The following is a 20,266-nucleotide window of genomic DNA, read 5'->3' on the forward strand; positions in this document are numbered from 1 at the left end:
GAAATCAGAGCCTAATATAAAGATATAATGAAAACACATAATGATTTCTAAACTACTGACAGTTACACGGCCATTGAACTTATTAGGCTACATTTTAAGCAGTTAGATCTTTATAAAAAAAAAATCAGTAGTTATAACCCTCTAGCATTTCAAAGAACAAGGGAATATTTTTGTCTCTTGCAAATAGAAACTGGTAAGCTTATTCCTATTCCATTATAACCATAGTATATGAATCCAAAATAAATACCCATATTAGACTAACAAAAATCATGACTGCAGTCAAAATATAAGTGAGATTTATAACTATCAAGTATTCTCTGAAACTACCTTTTAAAACAAGCCTTATCCATGTTTCCCATTGAAAGGAAATTTATATAAACAGCAAAAGCTAATGCTCATGAGTAAAAAGAAAAGCTCATGGAGGACCATATCACCCTAAAACTGATGTGCTCAATTCACAATTTTCTACATACTTATGAAAACCTTTCCTTAACACCTATCATTCAATAAGTGAAAAATAAACAGTAAATAAAAACACAGTTCTCTTAAACTACAGATTGAAAGAACTTAGTAAACCCACCTGAACCCTAAGTGAGATGATTTTGTTCTCTTTTTTCTTAGAATTTACCAACCACCATTGTTCTCTTTTTTCTTACCAACCACGACATGGTATATATAATCTGACGCTTACTGGCTACATCTTTCTCTAGTGCCTTACCTCTCAGGAAGAGATTTAAAATAAGGAATTCTTGAGTTAGAACATGAGCTAAAGCAGCAGTTCTCAATTTACGAACTCTAGACCAGCAACATCAGCTGCACTGGAATCAGAAATGCAAATTGTCAGGCCCCACCCCAGACCTATTGAATCAGAACCAGGGGAAGAGCCAAGCAATCTGTGATTTACCACAGCTGTAGGTGATTCTGAAGCACACTAGAGTCTGGCAAGCACTCAGCAGGAGCACAGGCCTTGGCCCTCACAAGGGGCCCCCGCCTGCTGCTGACAATGTGTTAGAGATGCTTCTCAGAGAGGACTGCTGAACAGATAATCCAGAATTCACGGGCCCTATAAAATGCTGCTGTTGGGAAATACAAGCAAAGACTGAATTTATGCCAGCTGTTTTTTGCCTGGCTCTATTGAATGCAGGCAGTAATTGTTTTTCATGGAATGTGAGGTAAACACAAATTTAGGTACACCATCTGAAGGCCAACCAATGTGCATCTAAGGGCATAACAAAACTGTGTATTGATAAACCGAGTTTCTTGTTTCGTTTGCTTTCTATTTTTCTTTTTTTTCTTTTTTTTTCTTTTTCTTTTTTTTTTTTTGAGACAGAGTCTAGCTCTGGTTGCCCAGGCTGGAGTGCAATGGTGCAATCTCAGCTCACTGCAACCTCCACCTCCCAGGTTCAAGTGATTGTCCTGCCTCAGCCTCCTGAGCAGCTGGGATTATAGGTGCACACCACCATGCCTGGCTAATTTTTTTTATTTTTGGTAGAGATGGGGTTTCACCATTTTGGCCAGACTGGTCTCAAACTCCCGACCTCATGAGTTAGCCAGGTATTTATTATGACAGAGGAAAAAAAAGTAGTCCTAAATTTGGAATAAGATGAACTAATTATTTCTCTTAATTTCAACCCAGCCCTCAACTTAGCAGATCAAATAGCTTCATGAGGCTTCTTTATATTTTCCTTTCTGTTGAACTGATTTGTTATTCTTCTCTGTTTTCCTAGACAATTTAATAGTGCCAAAAAAATGAACAAGTCCTCCTGACAGCTGCCTTTGCATGTATATTTTGTTCTCAGTAATGAAATAATTTAAAAGCATCTCCTAATATGTATATAATTAGTTACAAGTCTGAAAAATATTTGATTCAAAAACTCTAGAAATATATCAGTTTTCTTTTAAAACTCAATAGAAGGCTAGGACTAACAATAACAAAAGAGAGCAATAACCAAGTGATACACAAACAGTCGTCACTGCCAATATAAGGCAAGTGTTGAAAGGACATAGAAAAATACAATTCTTAATCACAACCTACCACAAGGATAACTCAGTACTTGGATGTCATCAATGGCAATATAACCACTTCTCCCTCCTGAGACTTCGGCTTCAAATATTACCTGTCAAAAAGAAACAAAAGATTTACAACAATCATTTTCAAAGAATGTCTACAGTGGAGAGGAATAGCTAAATATATGCAAAAGTGAATCTAATTTTTGTTCAGTAAGAATTAAAAATGTAACCTTTTAATGTAAGTAATTTCCTAAATCTTGTATACGTAAACAAATCAAAAAACAAAATTTGAAGAACAATTACATTACAGAGGTTAAACAGCTTACATTTTTTAAGTAGCTATTATCAAGTATTGTTGTATTTCCTGAAAAGGAAATATATAGGAACAGAATGACTAGGCAGATATAGAAAATCTCTTTAAAAGTAAACTTTTGCCTATTGACTTTCTCCATTTTTGTTGTTTACTTAACATACATGGAGCACCTACTATGTGCTAAGCAGTATGCAAACCACTGAACACATTAATATAATAATCTGAGTTTTAAATAGCTGAAGTTTCAAGGAAACTTGATACAGAAAGGGAAACAAAATGAGGGAGAAAGTAATGAAGTATGTTTAGAACATTTCAAATTTGATTTGCCTATGATACACACAGGGGAAAATGCTTAAGTAATAACCAGATAGATTTGGAAGAGAAGATTATCAGTGTAAAATAAAGGTATAAATTTCAAAGTTATCCGATGAAGGATATCAGTTAACTCCATGGAAGGGAATAAGCTACTGATTTGAAAGTTAAAGTGATTGGTGAGTAAGATGGCATAAGAAGATAAATAAGAGAAGAAAACTACTGGAAATGAAAGGTCAAGACTGAAAAGGCCACCAACGGATATAAAGTCAACATCGAATGGTTCAGAAAGGAAGGGTGGTACCAGGAGGTTTCAAGCAGGTCAACACTCCTAATAAAAGGATTAGAAAAGGCCAGGCATATTACAATAACAATAATTTAAAGATTTCAGATATGTGTGTAAACAATGGCATCCAGATGCACACACATTTTAGGAGGTGAGAGCCTCTCTGATGTTATCTAATAATCTCCAGCCATTTTATTCTTTCCCATGGGAGTATCTGCCAATTCTGAGATCAGGCTATGGTTCTAGCTTAGTACAGCCTGAAAATCTCTATTAGGAAGTGGTGAAAACCTCTAGTAGGAGGAGGTGAAAACCATGAAAGCTTGGTGCAGTTGTGCAGAAATAGAACAGCAACTTGAAAATTTGGGAGGCTGACTTTTCCAAAAAGACATAGGTAAAGGCAAATAATATCTAATATAAGAAAGAGGTCAAGAGAAACTGAAACTAGTAAGCATCACTTGGGGTTAGCTCTTAGGTATTCTCTGGTAAACTCTGCCAGGACATTTTCACTCTGGTGGAGGAGGAGAACCTTGATTAACTGGGCTGATAATAAGTAACATTTGTCAAGCACTTACTATATAAAGTAGACTGTCCCAAGCTATACACAATCACACACATACATACACAAAAATTGATTTAATCCTCATTACAATCATATGAGGTAGGTATTATTTTCATGATCATTTTAAAGAAAAGTAATTGAACCAAGGCATAAAAGCTAACAAGTGGTGAAGCCGGGAAGGGCCCGAGCTATCCTGCCTCTAGGTTGTTTTTGAAAACTTTACTACATTGCCTCTCAAGAAAAAGAAGACACAGAGTATTTCATTTAAGTAGACTTTAGAGTTTAAATTTCCTTTAAATGTCTAAAATGTTAAGTAAATTTTAAAATCAAAAAATGAATTTCATTTTAACTAGCACACTGACAAGACATTATATTGACAAGACAGCAGTATGGTTCCATTAAACCCTTTCCAGTCTCACACCATACTCTTACAACCACCCCAAAGTCAGTAACAATGAGACAAGGTAAGCCGCCGGAATAGATGGCTCATCTCCCCTCCAACTGTCCCAACCATAAACCACCTGTGTTACTTCTTTTCCACTCCAAGCTTGCCCTTTGTGACAATTGATGTTTTACTGGAATAAAATGAAAGTGAGATGGAGGATGGGGTCTTTGTGGTAAGCAGAATGCTTCATGATGGAAGGATGGCTATCTATGAATACAGGAGGGTGCACAATATGCGTATGCATATGATTTATATTTTACATAAATGTATTTGGTGGGAACGTAATTCCTATGTCATTTTCTAAATACTGGAACAAGAGCTTAGCAAGAAATGAGGATAGGATCAAAGACTTTAAATAATGTATAACTTGAGACAACTCTGGTATAGACCACTTTTTCAGGAGTGAAAAAAACCTGTATTATACTCCAAGCCCTCCTGTTTACAGATTCTTAAGGATTCACATAAATTTGAGATTTGAAACTTTTAGAGCTAAGTCTTAGCCCCATAATGTGAATATAATACAGCTTTCAAAAAAACTTTTCTAAGGATTAAATAATAGCATACGGAAAGGTGCTATCTAAACTAAAAAGTGTGATTGTCAACAGTGTTAATACCTGAAGTCTGTATAAATGTATCTTAGGAAAATAAGTTTTATTTGTTTGATTAGTGGTTTAAGCAAAGAGAAGTTACAGAAAAAAAGTTTTTAAAAATCATTTTTGAAAAAAATTACATTCTAATAATAAATACACATCATTGTTGGTTATTTCAGTTTTGTTGTCAGTATTCATTAAATTATTTTAACTTCTAGGTCTATCTTAGCTTCACTTTCTTGAATTGTTGTACTTTAATCTCGTACTTTGAACAAGATTACTACACCCCTGAGAAAAAGTTTCGTATGTGTTCATTTAAATTGAGCTTTATTCAGGACAATAAATTGAGGCCTTGATTTTAAAGGAGGCAAAATTGGTTCTTTATTTAAAAAAAAAAAAAAAGAAAAAAGTTTCTCTTCTTAGTGACCTCATTTTCCCTGCTAAACGTTGTCTTTGCCTCATTAACGAGAGCTAGAAGAAATTTCTAAGATCAGATTCCTTTACTGCTAAAGATCTAATCAGCTTTATCACTTCAACAGAGCCCTCAACTTGTAGGGCTCTTCTGTCCAGTCAGGGGAAACAAATCTCAATAGCTTAATTACGCAAAGCGAGCTTGGGCTAATGCTCAGGTCAGATCTAATGCTTGATGTCAAGTAGTCAACCAGGCTTCCCAGAAGAAGAGAGCAATGAAAGCCACACCAGATGTCAACTTTAAACCAACCAGGAGGCCAGCCTGGGAGCAGAATGAACGGGCTCTGCTTTCCAAGCCGTTTTTACTTCACTCCATTACCTGAAACACCGAAGGTGACGATTCTAATCAAATTTTTGCTCCTCCAGCAACAGTCCTGGATTATTAACTAAATAAGTGAAATAAAGTTGAATTACACCTGGGGGAGATAGGAAATCCTAAAGAACAAGGGCAACTTTTTCCTCTAGCAAACTGAATGATTCCAGAAGTGTCTCCTATAATGGAAAGCTGAACTGGGTGTCCGGAAGCCTGGGGTCTGGTTGTTGGTCTACTAACACATATAACCCAAGCAAGTTATTAATAACTTGAGTCTTTGTAGTCTCATCTTGACAACACTGCCTTTCCCTACATCACGGGTTTCTTGTGAAGACTGAATGGTATATGTGAAATGATTAAATAATACATGAAATATGTAATATAAGATATTACAGATACTAGAAAAATCTGGAAAAAAATTCCCCTTAATATTCTTCCAATCTATCATAGTGTTAAGAGCCCAGGCTCCAAAGTCAGATACATATTTGATTCATCTTTTTTTTTTTTTTTTTTTTTTAATGAGACAGACTCTTCGTCTGTCACCCAGGCTGGAGTGCAGTAGCATGATCTGGGCTCACTCTAACCTCTGCTTCCCAGGTTCAAACAATTCTTAGCCTCCCCAGTAGTTGAAATTATAGGCACATGCCACCACGCCTGGCTAATTTTTGTATTTTTGTAGAGACGGTGTTTCAACATGTTGGCTAGGCTGGTCTCGAACTCCTAGCCTCAAGTGATCTGCCTGCCTCAGCCTCTCAAAGTGCTGGGATTACAGGCATGAGCCACCACACCCAGCCTAGCTCATACCCTTTAACTGTAATTTTAGCTTATGTAAAATGTAAACCTCAATTTCCTCTTCTATAAAGGAAATTTTATAGGGAAGATTAAATGAGTTAATGCACATAAAACATTTAGCACATCTCCTCACACACAGTAAGCATCCTATGTTAAGGGGCACCATTGTTATGAGCAGAAAATAGCCATAAAAGATACATGTACTAAAATCATATTTCTTCCATTCCCTTCTCCCTCCAATAAAAACCTAACCCCCCAATCCCAGTTTGGAAACACACGAATAAACTAGTATTTGATTCCTATAAATCTCCTTAAATTCCTGTTTTTTATTTTAATATTTAAACATTAAATTTTGCTAACATCCAAAATAAATCACACATCTGCCTTCAAGGAAAAAATGTGCCCAAATCAAAACCTGTTTCTAAATATCGATGCCCAAATTTCATTAACAAATAAAATAGGCATCTGTAACACACACAAAGATAGAATAACGCTACAGATCCAACCCTATGAGTACCAGTAAAGCACATGCATCTGCATCTCTCATAACAAGGTGCGACCTCTAATTTAGGAACTGTAGTTAACTTTGTGTCCTCAAAGCTCAAATACTGTCTATCAAAAAGTAGACATTCAACAAATGATAACAGGACTATATACGTGTGTGTATGTGTGTGTATATATATGTGTGTGTGTGTATACACATTACATAGATATGCATATATATAAAACATCATTACATATAATTGAATTCTACCATGTGAAACTTACACATTGTAGTTCCACAAGATGTATCCTCAGTCTTTTTCTCTCTTTGCCCTATACTTTCAACTCTGACAAGACTGAGGAAGATGAGGCTACAATGAGGTCAGAGGGAAATGAAAAAATACATATTTAAGTATGTAGAACTACAAAAGGAAAATGGAAGTACATGGCATCACAAAAGCTAATAAAAGCGTATCTAAAGAAGAAGAGAAGTCAGGAACCCAATGCTGGTCAAATACTACATAAAATGGTTATTGAAAATGCCCCTTATTTGTGCCATTGAGATCAGAAGTGCCCAAAGAAAGAGCAGTCTGTATGAAGAATAGAAGTGGAAACCATACTGGGCAATGAAGAACACGGTGAAAGCACAGAGACAGCAAGGTTAAGAATGCTGATAGGAAGTTTGTCTGAACGGATCAAGATAAATTTGACTAAGGATAGAAGAAGATATGGGATCAAGGAAAGGTTAGTGTTTTTTTTTTTATTTTTCTTATTACTCTTAAGGTAAGAAACACTTAAACATGTTTAGATATTGATGAGGATAATTCAATTTAATAGTGAATATTTGCATATATACATGAAAGAAGTGATAACTGTTAGCGTGAAGCAGGATAAAATCCAAATTACAGGCTGTAAGAGGGGCTCTCTCTGCCTTTTTTATAGTAAGAGGAAATGAGAAGATGCATAAAAATGTAATTTCTAGGACTGGTAGCTAAGGAAGTTTCCATTATATGGCTACAATTTTCTTAGCTATAAGTAATGGACTGGTGAAAAGAAGGAGTGGTTGAAGTCCGGAGAAAATTGAAAGGAGTTGAAATACAGAGTAGAAGAACAAAGAGAACTGAACAGAAAAATATAGTAGTAGAATTTCCAGTTATATTTGAACCCAATTGAAATTGATAACCCTGAATTTCTAGTGATCAAAATCTATCAGGTGGTGTGATTTAAAAAAAAAAAAAAAAACAGTATTTTTTTTTTTTAATTTAAGCCCAGAAAAAGTGGATAGAATAAAAGTCAGTAAAGAGTTTATGGAAACAGCAATTGTATAACAAAAGTTATCACAATGAAATCAAATTTTGATTTCATTTGATGATAAGCAAGTTAAGTTGATGAACTAGCTAAAGACAGATGGATTGGAGCTCTCCATGAAGTTACTGGATGATCTAAGCAAAATGAGTATAGCAGAAGAAGAAAGGTTTATGCTTGGGAAGTATGATACATATGAATAAAGTTAGAACAGTTGTGCAATATTACAACATCCGTGTAACCAGAGTAGTAAACAGAGGGGTGACCTTTGGAAGTGGTGAGGTGAAAAAACTATCCAGGTGCTTTCCACACGTATACTGATGTTGTCAGTAGGATGATGAGCCTCAAAAGTGGAGATAGCCACTCTAAATTATGCTGGTACCCAAGTTCATGATGAGTAGACAAAATGATTTCAGGTCCAGTGGAAGCTAATAATAAGGATGATGATGTGGTTGAAAGAGAAAAAAAAAAAACACACACACACAACTAAAAGGTGCAAAGACATTTCCCACCTTATATGGTTTGGCTGCGCCCCCACCCAAATCTCATCTTGCATTGTAGCTCCTATAATTCCCACATGTTGTGGGAGGGATCTGGTGGGAGATCATTGAATCATGAAGGTGGTTTCCCCCATCCTGTTCTCATGGTAGTGAACAAGTCTCACGAGATCTGATGGTTTTCAGGAGATTTGAGGTTTCTGCTTTTGCTTGATTCTCATTCTCTCTTGCCAAGGCACATAAGAAGTGCCTTTCACCTTCCACCATGATTGTGAGGCCTTTAGCTACGTGGAACTATGAATTTATTAAACCTATTTTTCTTCCTAGTCTCAAGTATGTTTTTATCAGCAGCATGAAAATGGACTAATACACCACCCATTGACCTAAGTTACTTGGGAATTAATATCTTCTCTCTTAGAGAACATTTGGGAAAAAGTGTCTGTAGGCTATAGCCATGAACAGATCATGATTATAATTACATGATTAACTCTAAGTAAACATTTGATGTTTATCTCCTCTACTAAAATATAAACTCATTGAGGGCAATGGCTTGTCATGTTCCTCACAACATCATTGAACCATATGAATCCTGTTGAGAGTCAGGGCTCAAAGAGTCCCAATATGTCACAGAAAACAATAGATGGATTAACTGTTTTGCCTGAAAGGGAAATACGGGAATAGACATTTAGCTCATTTTTACTGAACTCACAAAATTGTGTTGAAATAATACAATGACACTCCTTTGAGAAAGTTCTAGATAATTTTCCCAAACTATATTAGAAATCATGAAAACACAAACCTCCCTTGAGCAGCTAAATAATGCTCTAAGGCATAAATTTCTGCTGATAGGCCCCAGAAGATTTTCTATAGAGTAAGTCCAGTAGCTACATGAAAACTTAAAATTCTAGAATCTAGTTACTTTTCAAACGTGAATATTCTATTTTCATTCATACATAAAGATCAATATACACATAACTGACAGGTGATACCAAAAGTGCAATGTACAACTAGCAGTTACTGTCACTCACTGTAGCTCCTCTCATAGACACTGTCAATTTGGAATTGTGGTTTCTCAACTAAGAATCAGCAGAAAATATGAGAGAAAAGGAGCTTCTCTTCGTCAGACCCCTGCAAGTCAGGCTGGTTTGCCTATTGACTCATGTAATAGTCCACTTCTAAGAGTCTAAAGTGTGAAAAGGCCTTTAGTCAAGGCCTTCAGACCCTGAAACTGCTGAATTCTTATCAACCTTTTCCTATTGGTTGTTTACTTGTTTATTTAGTTCCCGAAGGAGATATATACCTGCAATCACAAAAAGATACATAGATAAAATATGTAAGCAAGGGAAATACGTGTATACTCTTTGAGTTTAGAGGTGCTAAAGTCAACTATTTGACTATTTGTAAACTCTTTGATTTTAGAGTTACTTGAGAAAGTAATGAGGGGGTTCTAATTATATGCCAACTAAATATGGAAGGCAATTAAGACATATAATCAAGTCCAAATTGATTCTTCATCTAACCCCTATGAAATTTCAGATTTTAGCTATCCTTAGCACTTCTATGACTCAGATGCATAATTTTCCTTAAGATGTCCTGAGATTAAAAATGGCTGGATCCTTAGAAAGATTAGTCCTACCAAGACTTCACATAAGGATTTTACTGTCTACAGGGAGTAATTAGGGCTCCAGAGATTCTAGAAACCAACAGTCTCTTACCTGAATACATATAGGCCTTTTGCATAGTTACAACATCTGCCACTCAGGAGGAGCTACTGTACAGGTTTAAATATTCTTTCACTTTCATATATATATACACACACACACACATATATACACATGTCCACATACTTCTATGTATCCATATTTCAATGTAATTAATATTACAGTCACAAATTAATTTTAGAATGCTAACACTGTAATGTTACCAGGTATTCTTTAATAAAACATCAATGTATCCAATTACAAGGGCTTTGATTACAAAAATATCCTGAGGTTTAGCATTACCAATTGCCTACACGATGAGAAGGACTACCACATTATCTAATAGGGATGACATCAGGTATAACCACAGTGCAGTGGCTTGAAAAGCAGCTGCAGCACCACCCAACTGCAACCCTTTCAAGAATGATATTGTGTTTTGCCTAATAAACAACAGAACATCAGTCAAAGCACATGGCAGTGTCCAGGTAACTGTAAAAAGTCAGGACCACAGATCGGAAGGAGAAAATAAAACCTAAGAGACTTCATACCAAAGTAGGCTGTGTAAAAGAAAAGCCCAAAGAAGGAGATTTTCAGAAGGTTCCATACTGAAATGAATATGCAAGCATAGTACATTCCTATGTTTCAAATTAGCCCAGGGGGTTGACTATCCCTAATGTAATCACTAAAAGTATCTAGAAGATCTAAATAAATGAATGAACAATAATCATTTCAGAGCATATGCTAGAATGTTGAAGTTATAATAATAGTCCACTAGTTATTTAAATTAATTCTGCATTCCTGAAATCTTGCACTTGTAAATGATTATCAACGGTGTTTTTAATTAGAATAGATGTTGATGCAGGTTTATATGTATCAAAAACACATGACTTCTTAGTCTTAAAGTGACTAAGACAGACTTCTCACATCTGAAAACAAACCCAAAACCTGAACTGAGAATGAGTAACTTTAACAATATAAACCCACAAAAAGTTCTTGTGTTCTCTGCATATTATCTGTAATATTAAAATGGCTCTGGGGGTAGAAGGGATTATATACTTGCTTTCTCAAAAAGGTTTTGATATAGACCCTCAAGGTAAGACAGAGAGACACACACACGTACACCCAGTCAATACAGTGCACACCAGAGTTCCCAGCAGCAGAGCCCCAACTCTGAGCCACAGATCTCAACTCAGGTCCCAGTTCTGATCTCAAGAGGTCATTGCAAGGATTAAAACACATTACACACAAATTAGGAGGTTTCTCATAAATGTCAGCCCCTTTCCTGACCTTTGCCAGAAACTGATTCAACATAGATATACCTTTTAGCTCTTCTGTGCTATAAAAACAGCACCACAAACTCACTACCTTGCTCATTCCTAACGTCTGACATCCCTATCACTAAAGCCCCTTTCCATGACCCCTTTTCCAGTTCAATTCAGGGCCTACATGTGGTGAAGCTGCCAGAGACTAGAGACCACAGTATAAGGTATGCCAACCTCCTGCTCTTTTTGAGGCTTCCCAATTCCAATATAGGCAGACAGACAGGCAGAGCATAATAATACATTCCAAATGCCTTAAATATGAAACTCAGAAATAAAAAATTGAAATAGGACCCACTATTCATGGCTCAGTCTAATTTACGTTAGAATATGAGTTTAGCAAAAAGAGAGGAAAAACCAAAAAGGCAATTAGAAGAGGAAAATGAAAGTTTACTGAAATAATTCAAGATCTAAAAATGCCCTTAAACACATTTTTCATCCTATGGATCTGTCCTTAGATACATAAGCAAGCAACTTACACCATAAAAGATCTGGTATAAAACTGAAAGTGGGGAAGCAAAGAGCAGCAGAAAATTCATCAGCAAAATGTCATTTCTGTATCTTTACTATCATAGCTCCACCATCTGGGTTATATTTTATAGTTAGTTGTCTGGAACAAAAATAAAAGATGACTGGTTAAGGTTTCTATTTCTATCAACATGACACTGAATTACAGTACTATTTTTCCTTGCTTCCAGAGATGTGCCATTTGTCTTCCTACAATCCACAAGCAGAACCTTTTAAATTTTAGCACCAACAGTCCAATCTTACATAGAGCACAAGTACATCACTTCACCTGCACAACTATATCTGAAAAAAAATGCTTTCAAACTAACAGAGTAAGTCTGTTCTTAACAAATTTAAATGACTCTCAAGAGCTTTAATTTATACTTATGAAACTCAAGAAAATTAAAATTAGTAGTTCAGCCTACATGTACTATCATACTAAATATCTATTAACATACGAAATCTGATGACACTATGCATTTACAAAGAAAAGCAACCTTTTAGTAAACCAGATGATTAATTTTGCGTGAAGAGATAAGATAAATGGATGTGTCTACATCCAGGCAAAGTTCAGCCAGATGCTAAACTTGAGTTTTCACACCACAAATTCAAATATATTAATAAGTAATTATTTTGTTTAAACCTCTTGTAGTAAGAGAACTCTCTACTTACATAATATTGATTCAGGAATTAAGTAATTTCAAAAGTACCATGAACTTTCCCTACTGAAAAAAAACAGTTATGGTTGGAGGGGAGAGGGGAAAGGTTTTGACATAAAGTTTGTAAGATTAACTATTTTGCATACTCTTAGTTGAATTTAGGGATAGAAAACCTGTGACCTTTTATTTTCTGTTTTATTTTACAAGACAAATAGTCAAGAACAGTGATATCTTTAGCTATATAATATTTAAATAGTACAAATATAATTACATATTATTATATAATTTATGATGTTAATGCTTTTAGCTAGTAAAAGCATAGCTGAAATTGAAAAACATTTATGAACAGATGTTACAAACAATACGTTTGACGGTCAGGTTCAACAGGAGAAAATAATGGGGAACTTTAGAAGATACCCCAGAACAACTAAAAATAATGGGTGCATACACACAACTATGCATATATATATATATATTTGTCTTTCTTTCTTAAAACATATATTTAAGATGAAGACACTAAAAGTATATCATTCACTTAATTCTTTGCAGAAGATGAACTCAAATTTTTGCCAATATGCTTAAGAAAATATTCATGTGTCATGAATCAGCAAAAGATGAAGTTTGTAAGACTTTAAGAATCTTGCTAAAAATTGTAAGGCAAAATATTTTCATCTAGAACACTCAGAGATTATTCAGAAGTTAGTCAAAAAAAGAAAGAAATGACGTCCTTTTGATATCACAAACTTTTTGAAGAATACCTGTAACCTCTCTGGGTGTCCAGCAATCAGTAAAAATGGGCTGAAGCAGAGAATTTAAGAAATACGAGGGAGAAATAAATCCTTGGAACTTTTTGTGCAATTACAAAGGCTTGAAACTATACTTTTAAAATAGGCCTGATTCATAGACCAATTTTGTTACCCATATATAAAACAATATAAGTGGAATAAAATTAGGGTTTTGTTTTGTTTTTCTTGAGACGGAGTCTCGCTTTATCGCCGAGGCTGGAGTGCAGTGGCGCCATCTCAGCGCACTGCAACTTCCAACTCCCGGGTTCAAGTGATTCTCCTGCCTCAGCCTCCTGAGTAGCTGGGATTACAGGCGCAGGCCACCACACCCTGCCAATTTTTGTATTTTTAGTAGAGACGGAGTTTCACCTTGTTGGCCAGGATGGGCTCCATCTCCTGACCTCGTGATCCACCCTCCTTGGCCTCCCAAAGTGCTGAGATTACAGGCGTGAGCCACCGCGCCCGGCCCTAAATCAGATTTTAAGGATTGATGGAGAGAGAGAAACTCATCTTCATTGAGAACACAATATGGGAGATGGTGAAAAAAACGAGGGAAAGCATTAATTTTATTGGCAGTATTTAGTCATAAGAGAGGGAAAGCACTAGACATTATAATGACCAAGTGCCTACTTTAATAGTGTATAGAATAAAAACTAACCTAAAATGATTTAGGAGGACTGAAAGAGCAACTGAAATGACTTTAGATGTTGTCTATGAAAACAGAAGGCCTTTGCCAAAGACATCAGGAGATATTTAACCTGTTTAACCTTTGTACTGACTCCACATATTGGCATTAAAGTATGAACAAATTATCAAGATGCTGAAGGCTGAAAAATACTGCTAAGACAGATCAGGTCAAAAGTTATCAAAGCATGGTCCTGGCACCAACAGCATCAACAAAACCTGGAAACTTCTTAAAAACTCTGTGGTTGGGACCCACTGATCCATGTTTTCACAGCTCCTACAGATGATACTGATGCAGGCTAAAATGTGAAAACCACTCATCTAGGCTGATCTCCAAACTGAGCTAAAAGTTACATGACAGTTTCAATCCTATAGGTTTGTCTTCCTTCAGAACATTTTCCTTTTCAAGAAAAAAAAAAAAAAAAATCCGTAAGTACATTCTTAGGTTTTCTTTAGCAGATACCCAGCTAAAACAAAAGTATAAGCCTGTATAAAATACCAATTTTTTAAAATTTGAACAATTAGCCATGTGTTTATTCAACAAAAAGAAATTTATGGAGTGTCTAATATTTGCTGGACTAACATCTGACAGAAAGAAATACCTAATTTTTGGTCCCTGTCCTCAAGAGAGTCACAATGTGGCAGCAGAGATAAGCATGGTAGGAAATAACTATGGCACAGTTATTTCTGATAAAGCAGAGTTAGAACACTAAAAGAGTTCAGGGGAGAGAGAAAATTAATCCACCTGGGAAAATAGCAAGACTTCAGAGAAAGCGACCTTTGAAACATCTTTCATTCACCCAGCACTTAGTGAACACACACTAAATATTCTAGCCGCTAGGGATACGAAGATGGATAAAAGGCAGAGCCACACCTTTTAGAAGGTAAACATCTATGACATATGTAGAGCAATAACGTAGAACAAGACAAAGAGTAGGCAAACTATTTTCTTTTTTTTTCTTTCTTTTTTTTTTTTTTTTTTTTTTTTTTTTTGAGACGGGGTCTCGTTCTGTTGCCAGGCTGGAGTGCGGTGGCGATCTTGGCTCACTGCAACCACCGACTCCCGAGTTCAAGCGATTCTCCTGCCTCAGCCTCCGGAGTAGTTGGGATTACAGGTGCCCGCCACCACGCCCGGCTAATTTTTGTATTTTTAGTAGAGACGGGGTTTCACCATGTTGGCCGGATAGTCTCGATCTCCTGACGTCGTGATCCGCCCGCCTCAGCCTCCCAAAGTGCTGGGATTACAGGTGTGAGCAACCGCGCCCAGCCCTAGGCAAATTATTTTCTATCTGGGAAAGCAGATGATGATTCAAAAAAAATTAAAATAAAATAAATAAAAAAGATTCCAAGCAGTTACCGCAAAAAAAAAAAAAAAAAAAAAGAGGGCATTACAGATCAAATAAGGTGTATTTGCAAAAGATTGACAAGAGGAAGCATAATGAACTATTGGCACAAGCAATTTTATAGAACATCTAGTTAGGAAGAACAGAACAGAAGATATAAAACTTGGGAGATGGCATGGCTCATGCCTGTAATCCCAGCACTTTGGGAGGCCGAGGCAGGGGGATCACCTGAGGTCAGGAGTTTGAGACCAGACTGACCAACAAGGAAAAACCCCATCTCTACGAAACATACAAAATTAGCCAGGCGTGGTGGCACATGCCTGTAATCCCAGCTACTAGGAAGGCTGAGACAGGAGAATTGCTTGAACCTGGGAGGCAGAGGCTATGGAGAGCCCAGATTGCGCCATTGTACTCTAGCCTGGGAGACAGAGGGAATCTCCGTCAAAGACAAAAAAAAAAAAAAAGCAATAAACACCTGGGAGATAGGAAGCTGGGACCTTATCTTGCATGGACTTCTATGCCACAAAAAGAAGTCTGCCTTTTTTTTTGGAAGGTGTTGTAATGGCTTTAAAGGGTTTTATATGAGGGATAACGTGATTTGCACCTTAAAAAGGTTAGTGTGGTAACAACAACCAGATCCAAGAATTGGAATCTCATCAGAAAGACCTAAACATGTAATAGTATACCTAAATATGCTTGGATATTAGTCAACCAATCAAGAAATATTTATTGCATACCTACTTGTACAATAATGTGGAAAGATTTATATTGTAGTGCTATATTAACATACATATTTATGCAGAGATCAAACACATTATATATTCAGGAAAACAAATGTGTGTATGTAATTTTTTAATCCAAAATACAACAACAAAACAAGTGTTTAAAATAAATAAAAGTCTCAGAAAGGCTTCACTTAAATTTAATTTCAGACTTAAAATAATGTCATAAACATTTTCTTCAATCTAAGATTTATAAGTGAAATGATGTAATAAAATGCCAACTTTTTACCCCTTTCAATTTAAGCTAAATTCAGTTTTCACAGATAGGAGAGTGATGGAAATTCATTTTTAATTTTCTCTATATTGTGTGTCACAAAAAAAAAAAAAAAAAACATGATTTACTCAACTAATCTCATTTAAAGTTCCAGTTCTCAAAAATATGAAGGTTCTCTGATTTGTAAATAGACATAAACTTTATTGTCATGGCTCATAATAAATCCAGGGAGAAAGAAAAATGGCCAGAATATATTTCATTCAGAAATCAATTAGGACCACTGAGAATTATTTAAATGTGATAATTTGAGGAGATGCACATGGGGAGGAAAGTGTCTGGAAATAAAATCATTTTCTTTATACATAAACTAAATTTTATGCTTTTTAAGAAATAAGGCATTTAAGAAAATCACCATTCTGTTTGTCCCTATATTCTTCTATAAGAAAATAGTAGTTATGTGAAATTCCTTAAAATTCCTATAATAAAGACCAAAATATAATGTTAAATCAAGGTATTAAAACATCCATTTGAGTATGTTAAAAAGATAAAAATATGTTACATACTCACTGATATGACAGAGTAATCATGCATGGTTTAACCAGCTAATATCTCTCCCTTACCTATTCCTGAAGTGCTCATGCTAACACTAGAGATAACTGACCAGAAAAATCCAAGGCACTGAGAAAATGAAATAAAGTAAACAAATATGGAATAAAAATGTTAGTTTCACTGTGTACTTTTTTCATTGTGTATGTACTTTTTCATTAGATAACTATTTCTCAAGCACCTGATATGTACAAGAGATGAACAACATAAAACAAAATTGATGCCTTCATGGAGAACAGGCTAGTATGGAAGAAAGACACCACACAAGTATATGGAACAGTGACCAAAGTGCTAAGGCAAGTAGGCAAAGGAGTTAACGAACAGACAGGTAGAGACGGGGTAATGAGGTCAGCCTCTGAGAAGGTAAAGTATGAGCAGAGACCAGAATGAGAAGATGGAGGGAATGCCATTCCAGGCGGACAGAATGATAGGCACAAAGACTTTGAGACACGAACGATCTTGGAGCATTCCAGAATCAGAAAGCTGAATGAGGGAGGCAGAGAGCAGAAGACAATTTAATGTGGAGCTAGTCGACAATCGGATTTGGATTTTGCTGACTCCATTGAGAAGCCAGTGGAAAAGATTTGGGGTAGAGTTCCTAATTTCCTGATATCTGACACGTGTTTTTAAAAGATCAGTCTGCTGTGAGAAGAGCCTCAGAGAGGTAACAAGGGAAGCTGGCAGAAGTATGGGGAAGTCCATGTTTGAGGTGAGAGACTGGGAAAGCAACGATTTTTAGCAGTGCTTCTCAAATGCTTTTATATTATGAAAAACAAACAGGAAATGACAACATCTGTGTGTCACCTTAAAGTAAATGGGCAATTGTTCATAGCTCCAGGCTCCACCCTATAAGCTGTAATACCTGTAATACCACTGCCAGGGAACACCAGTAGGCCATGGCTCAAAACCACTAAACTAAGAGTGAGAAATGGTCAGAGTGGGACAGGTTGCTTAAAAACAGAATATGAAGAGAAAAGCTCTTCACAATATTCCAATTAAAGAAACCAAAACATTATGTATTATGAGTTCACTGAATACCAAGTTTAACATGCACATGCACACACATATATGCATGTACATATATGCACATACATACATGCACATGTATGTCCCACCCGTCAAAATATTAGGAGTCATCTCTAGAAAGCAAAGAGTGTGAGATTATGGATTACTTTCACTTTCTGGGTATTTCTCCATTGATTTCATTACTTATAGTAAGTTTGCACTGGTTTAGTAACAGTAATAGAGACAGGCAAATAATTTCAAGTATGTTTTAGAAGTATAATTCAGTGTGTGTTCAATTTTCATTCTTTTATGTGAAAATCACAAATCCCTAGGAAAGGACCATAAAAATTCTAAGTATACTACTTTTCTAGCAGTTAAAGATATAACAAAACATTCTTTCCTTTTCATTTAAAGAAAGCTAAAAGGAAACTAAAAAAAAAAATGTGACTTCCTTCTGTAACATAAGAACCCTTCCACACAATTGCTTTCATTTTCCAGTCCATAACATATGTAAAGCAAATATACAACATGGTTGTAATTTCATAGGAAAGGCCTTAAACTACATAGACCCAATTAACAGTAGTCATCTTGGGGGAGAAATTGGATGAAATGGGTGAAATGAGTTTCACTTTTCATTTTACTGATGTCTGAAATTTGAATATTTATAAGTATTTATCGAAACATAATTGTATAATTTAGAAAATCTTTTTTTAGACTTAGAGAGTATATTATTCTCTGGATTACACTTCTGATGACATGGCTTCCTAAAATATATAATTTTTAATTTTATTGTTTAAAAGATTGGATTTTATTCTAAATGTAATAGAACCGGCTTATAGCAGAGGAGTGACATAATCTGAATTAAGATCTGAAGAAGTTTGTTTTGAGGACTGTGAGAAGTGGTTTGTGGGAGAGCAAGATCCAGAAGCAGAGACAATATTAAGGAGACCACTGTAGTTGTTGAAGGAAATGATCATTGCTACCCACAATATCTAGCATAGCATATGGTGTGTAAGTAAGCATATGGTGTGTAAGTAAGCCTCCTATAAAGAGGTGTTCAGGTAAGAAAGTTAGGAAGAGAGGCCAGCCATCCGGAAGGCTGGGATGGAGATTACCACTTTTCCAATTGGAGCTGGAGAAGCGGAACATTTTTCTTGAAGATGCTTGTATAATGTCCATTTATGAAAGCAGTTTCCTAATATCCTAATAAATTAAAGACTCACATAACCACTACCACAACAAATTTGGAAGCAGGTACAACAAAAATTATTTCAAAACAAACTTAGTTCTCAGTTCAACTCCAGTATTAAAGCATGTGGTCACAGAACTTTCATGTACATTAGAAGATGCTGCAAAAATATATGAAGTTGTAGTAAGTTACTTTAAAGACACCTTAAAAATACTGCTTTAGTAAGCTTAACATTTAATGATATAGTTGTCCTCTAAGATCTGAAAATAAAAATTTTAATTGCAAAACTGATTTGCATTTTCTTAGTTTTTCCATCTCTTTTTAGGTAGACGCTGAGGTCTCTACTTAGTGTTTCACCCTGAGCTTATATAGCAATCGTTTCTTTTTTACCCCTCTTGATCTGTCAATCTATCAAGCCTCTAAACTTCATTTTCTATTTTACCCATCCAAATTTAAATTCCATGTTGTCTTTATTTATTTTATATTCCAACCTCAGTGCTCCAAATAAAACTTTCAAAAAAGAAAAACCCTTCAATTTTTATTCAAACAGATGATTCATTTTTGTATTTCTTTTGGTTCATATGATTAAAGACGTAAAAGAAGAAATCAATACTCATACAGATTTTCCAATAGTTATATGGAGTTAAAATTTGAGAATAATGTTCCAGAGGGCAAAAAATGTTAAAAAAACACTATAACAAAAAACAGCAAATTTAACAAGCTAGCATTTAAGGTATTTTATTACATAATATAGGTGAAACACTACATTGTACATTGACAGGTATATTTTACTACAATTTCTTTACGAAACCCATTGTCTCCAAATTTGAATTAGCAACATGTTTTTAACACGGTAAAAACTGGCCAGATGTCTATAGTTATTAAAGGGGAAGTACTGTGTGCAGAGCTTCTGTCTAGAGCAAAACTGTCCAACAAAACTGTCTGCCACAATAAAAATGTTCTATATCTGTCTATATGGTAGCCACTAACCAGCCACCTGCAGGCATCAAGCACTTGAAATGTGGGTAGTGCAAGTGAATAAATATATTTTTCATTTAAATTTAAATTTAAATAATTGCATCTGGCTAGTGGCTAGC

General features: G+C 35.5%; 1 protein-coding gene across 5 annotated transcripts in view; it reads right to left on the reverse strand.

The window, feature by feature from the left end:
• PTPRK (protein tyrosine phosphatase receptor type K) overlaps nucleotides 1–20,266 on the reverse strand; it is a 559,982-nt gene that overhangs the window by 282,999 nt on the left and 256,717 nt on the right. For all 5 annotated transcript variants that reach the window (XM_028847097.2, XM_028847096.2, XM_078001187.1 and 2 more), the window contains exon 4: nucleotides 2,036–2,117. In XM_028847097.2, coding sequence (XP_028702930.1) covers nucleotides 2,036–2,117 — 82 coding nt within the window. The remainder of the gene's footprint in view (nucleotides 1–2,035; nucleotides 2,118–20,266) is intronic.

Source organism: Macaca mulatta, chromosome 4, assembly GCF_049350105.2.
Source record: "Macaca mulatta isolate MMU2019108-1 chromosome 4, T2T-MMU8v2.0, whole genome shotgun sequence".
In the NCBI taxonomy this organism is placed as follows: domain Eukaryota; kingdom Metazoa; phylum Chordata; class Mammalia; order Primates; family Cercopithecidae; genus Macaca; species Macaca mulatta.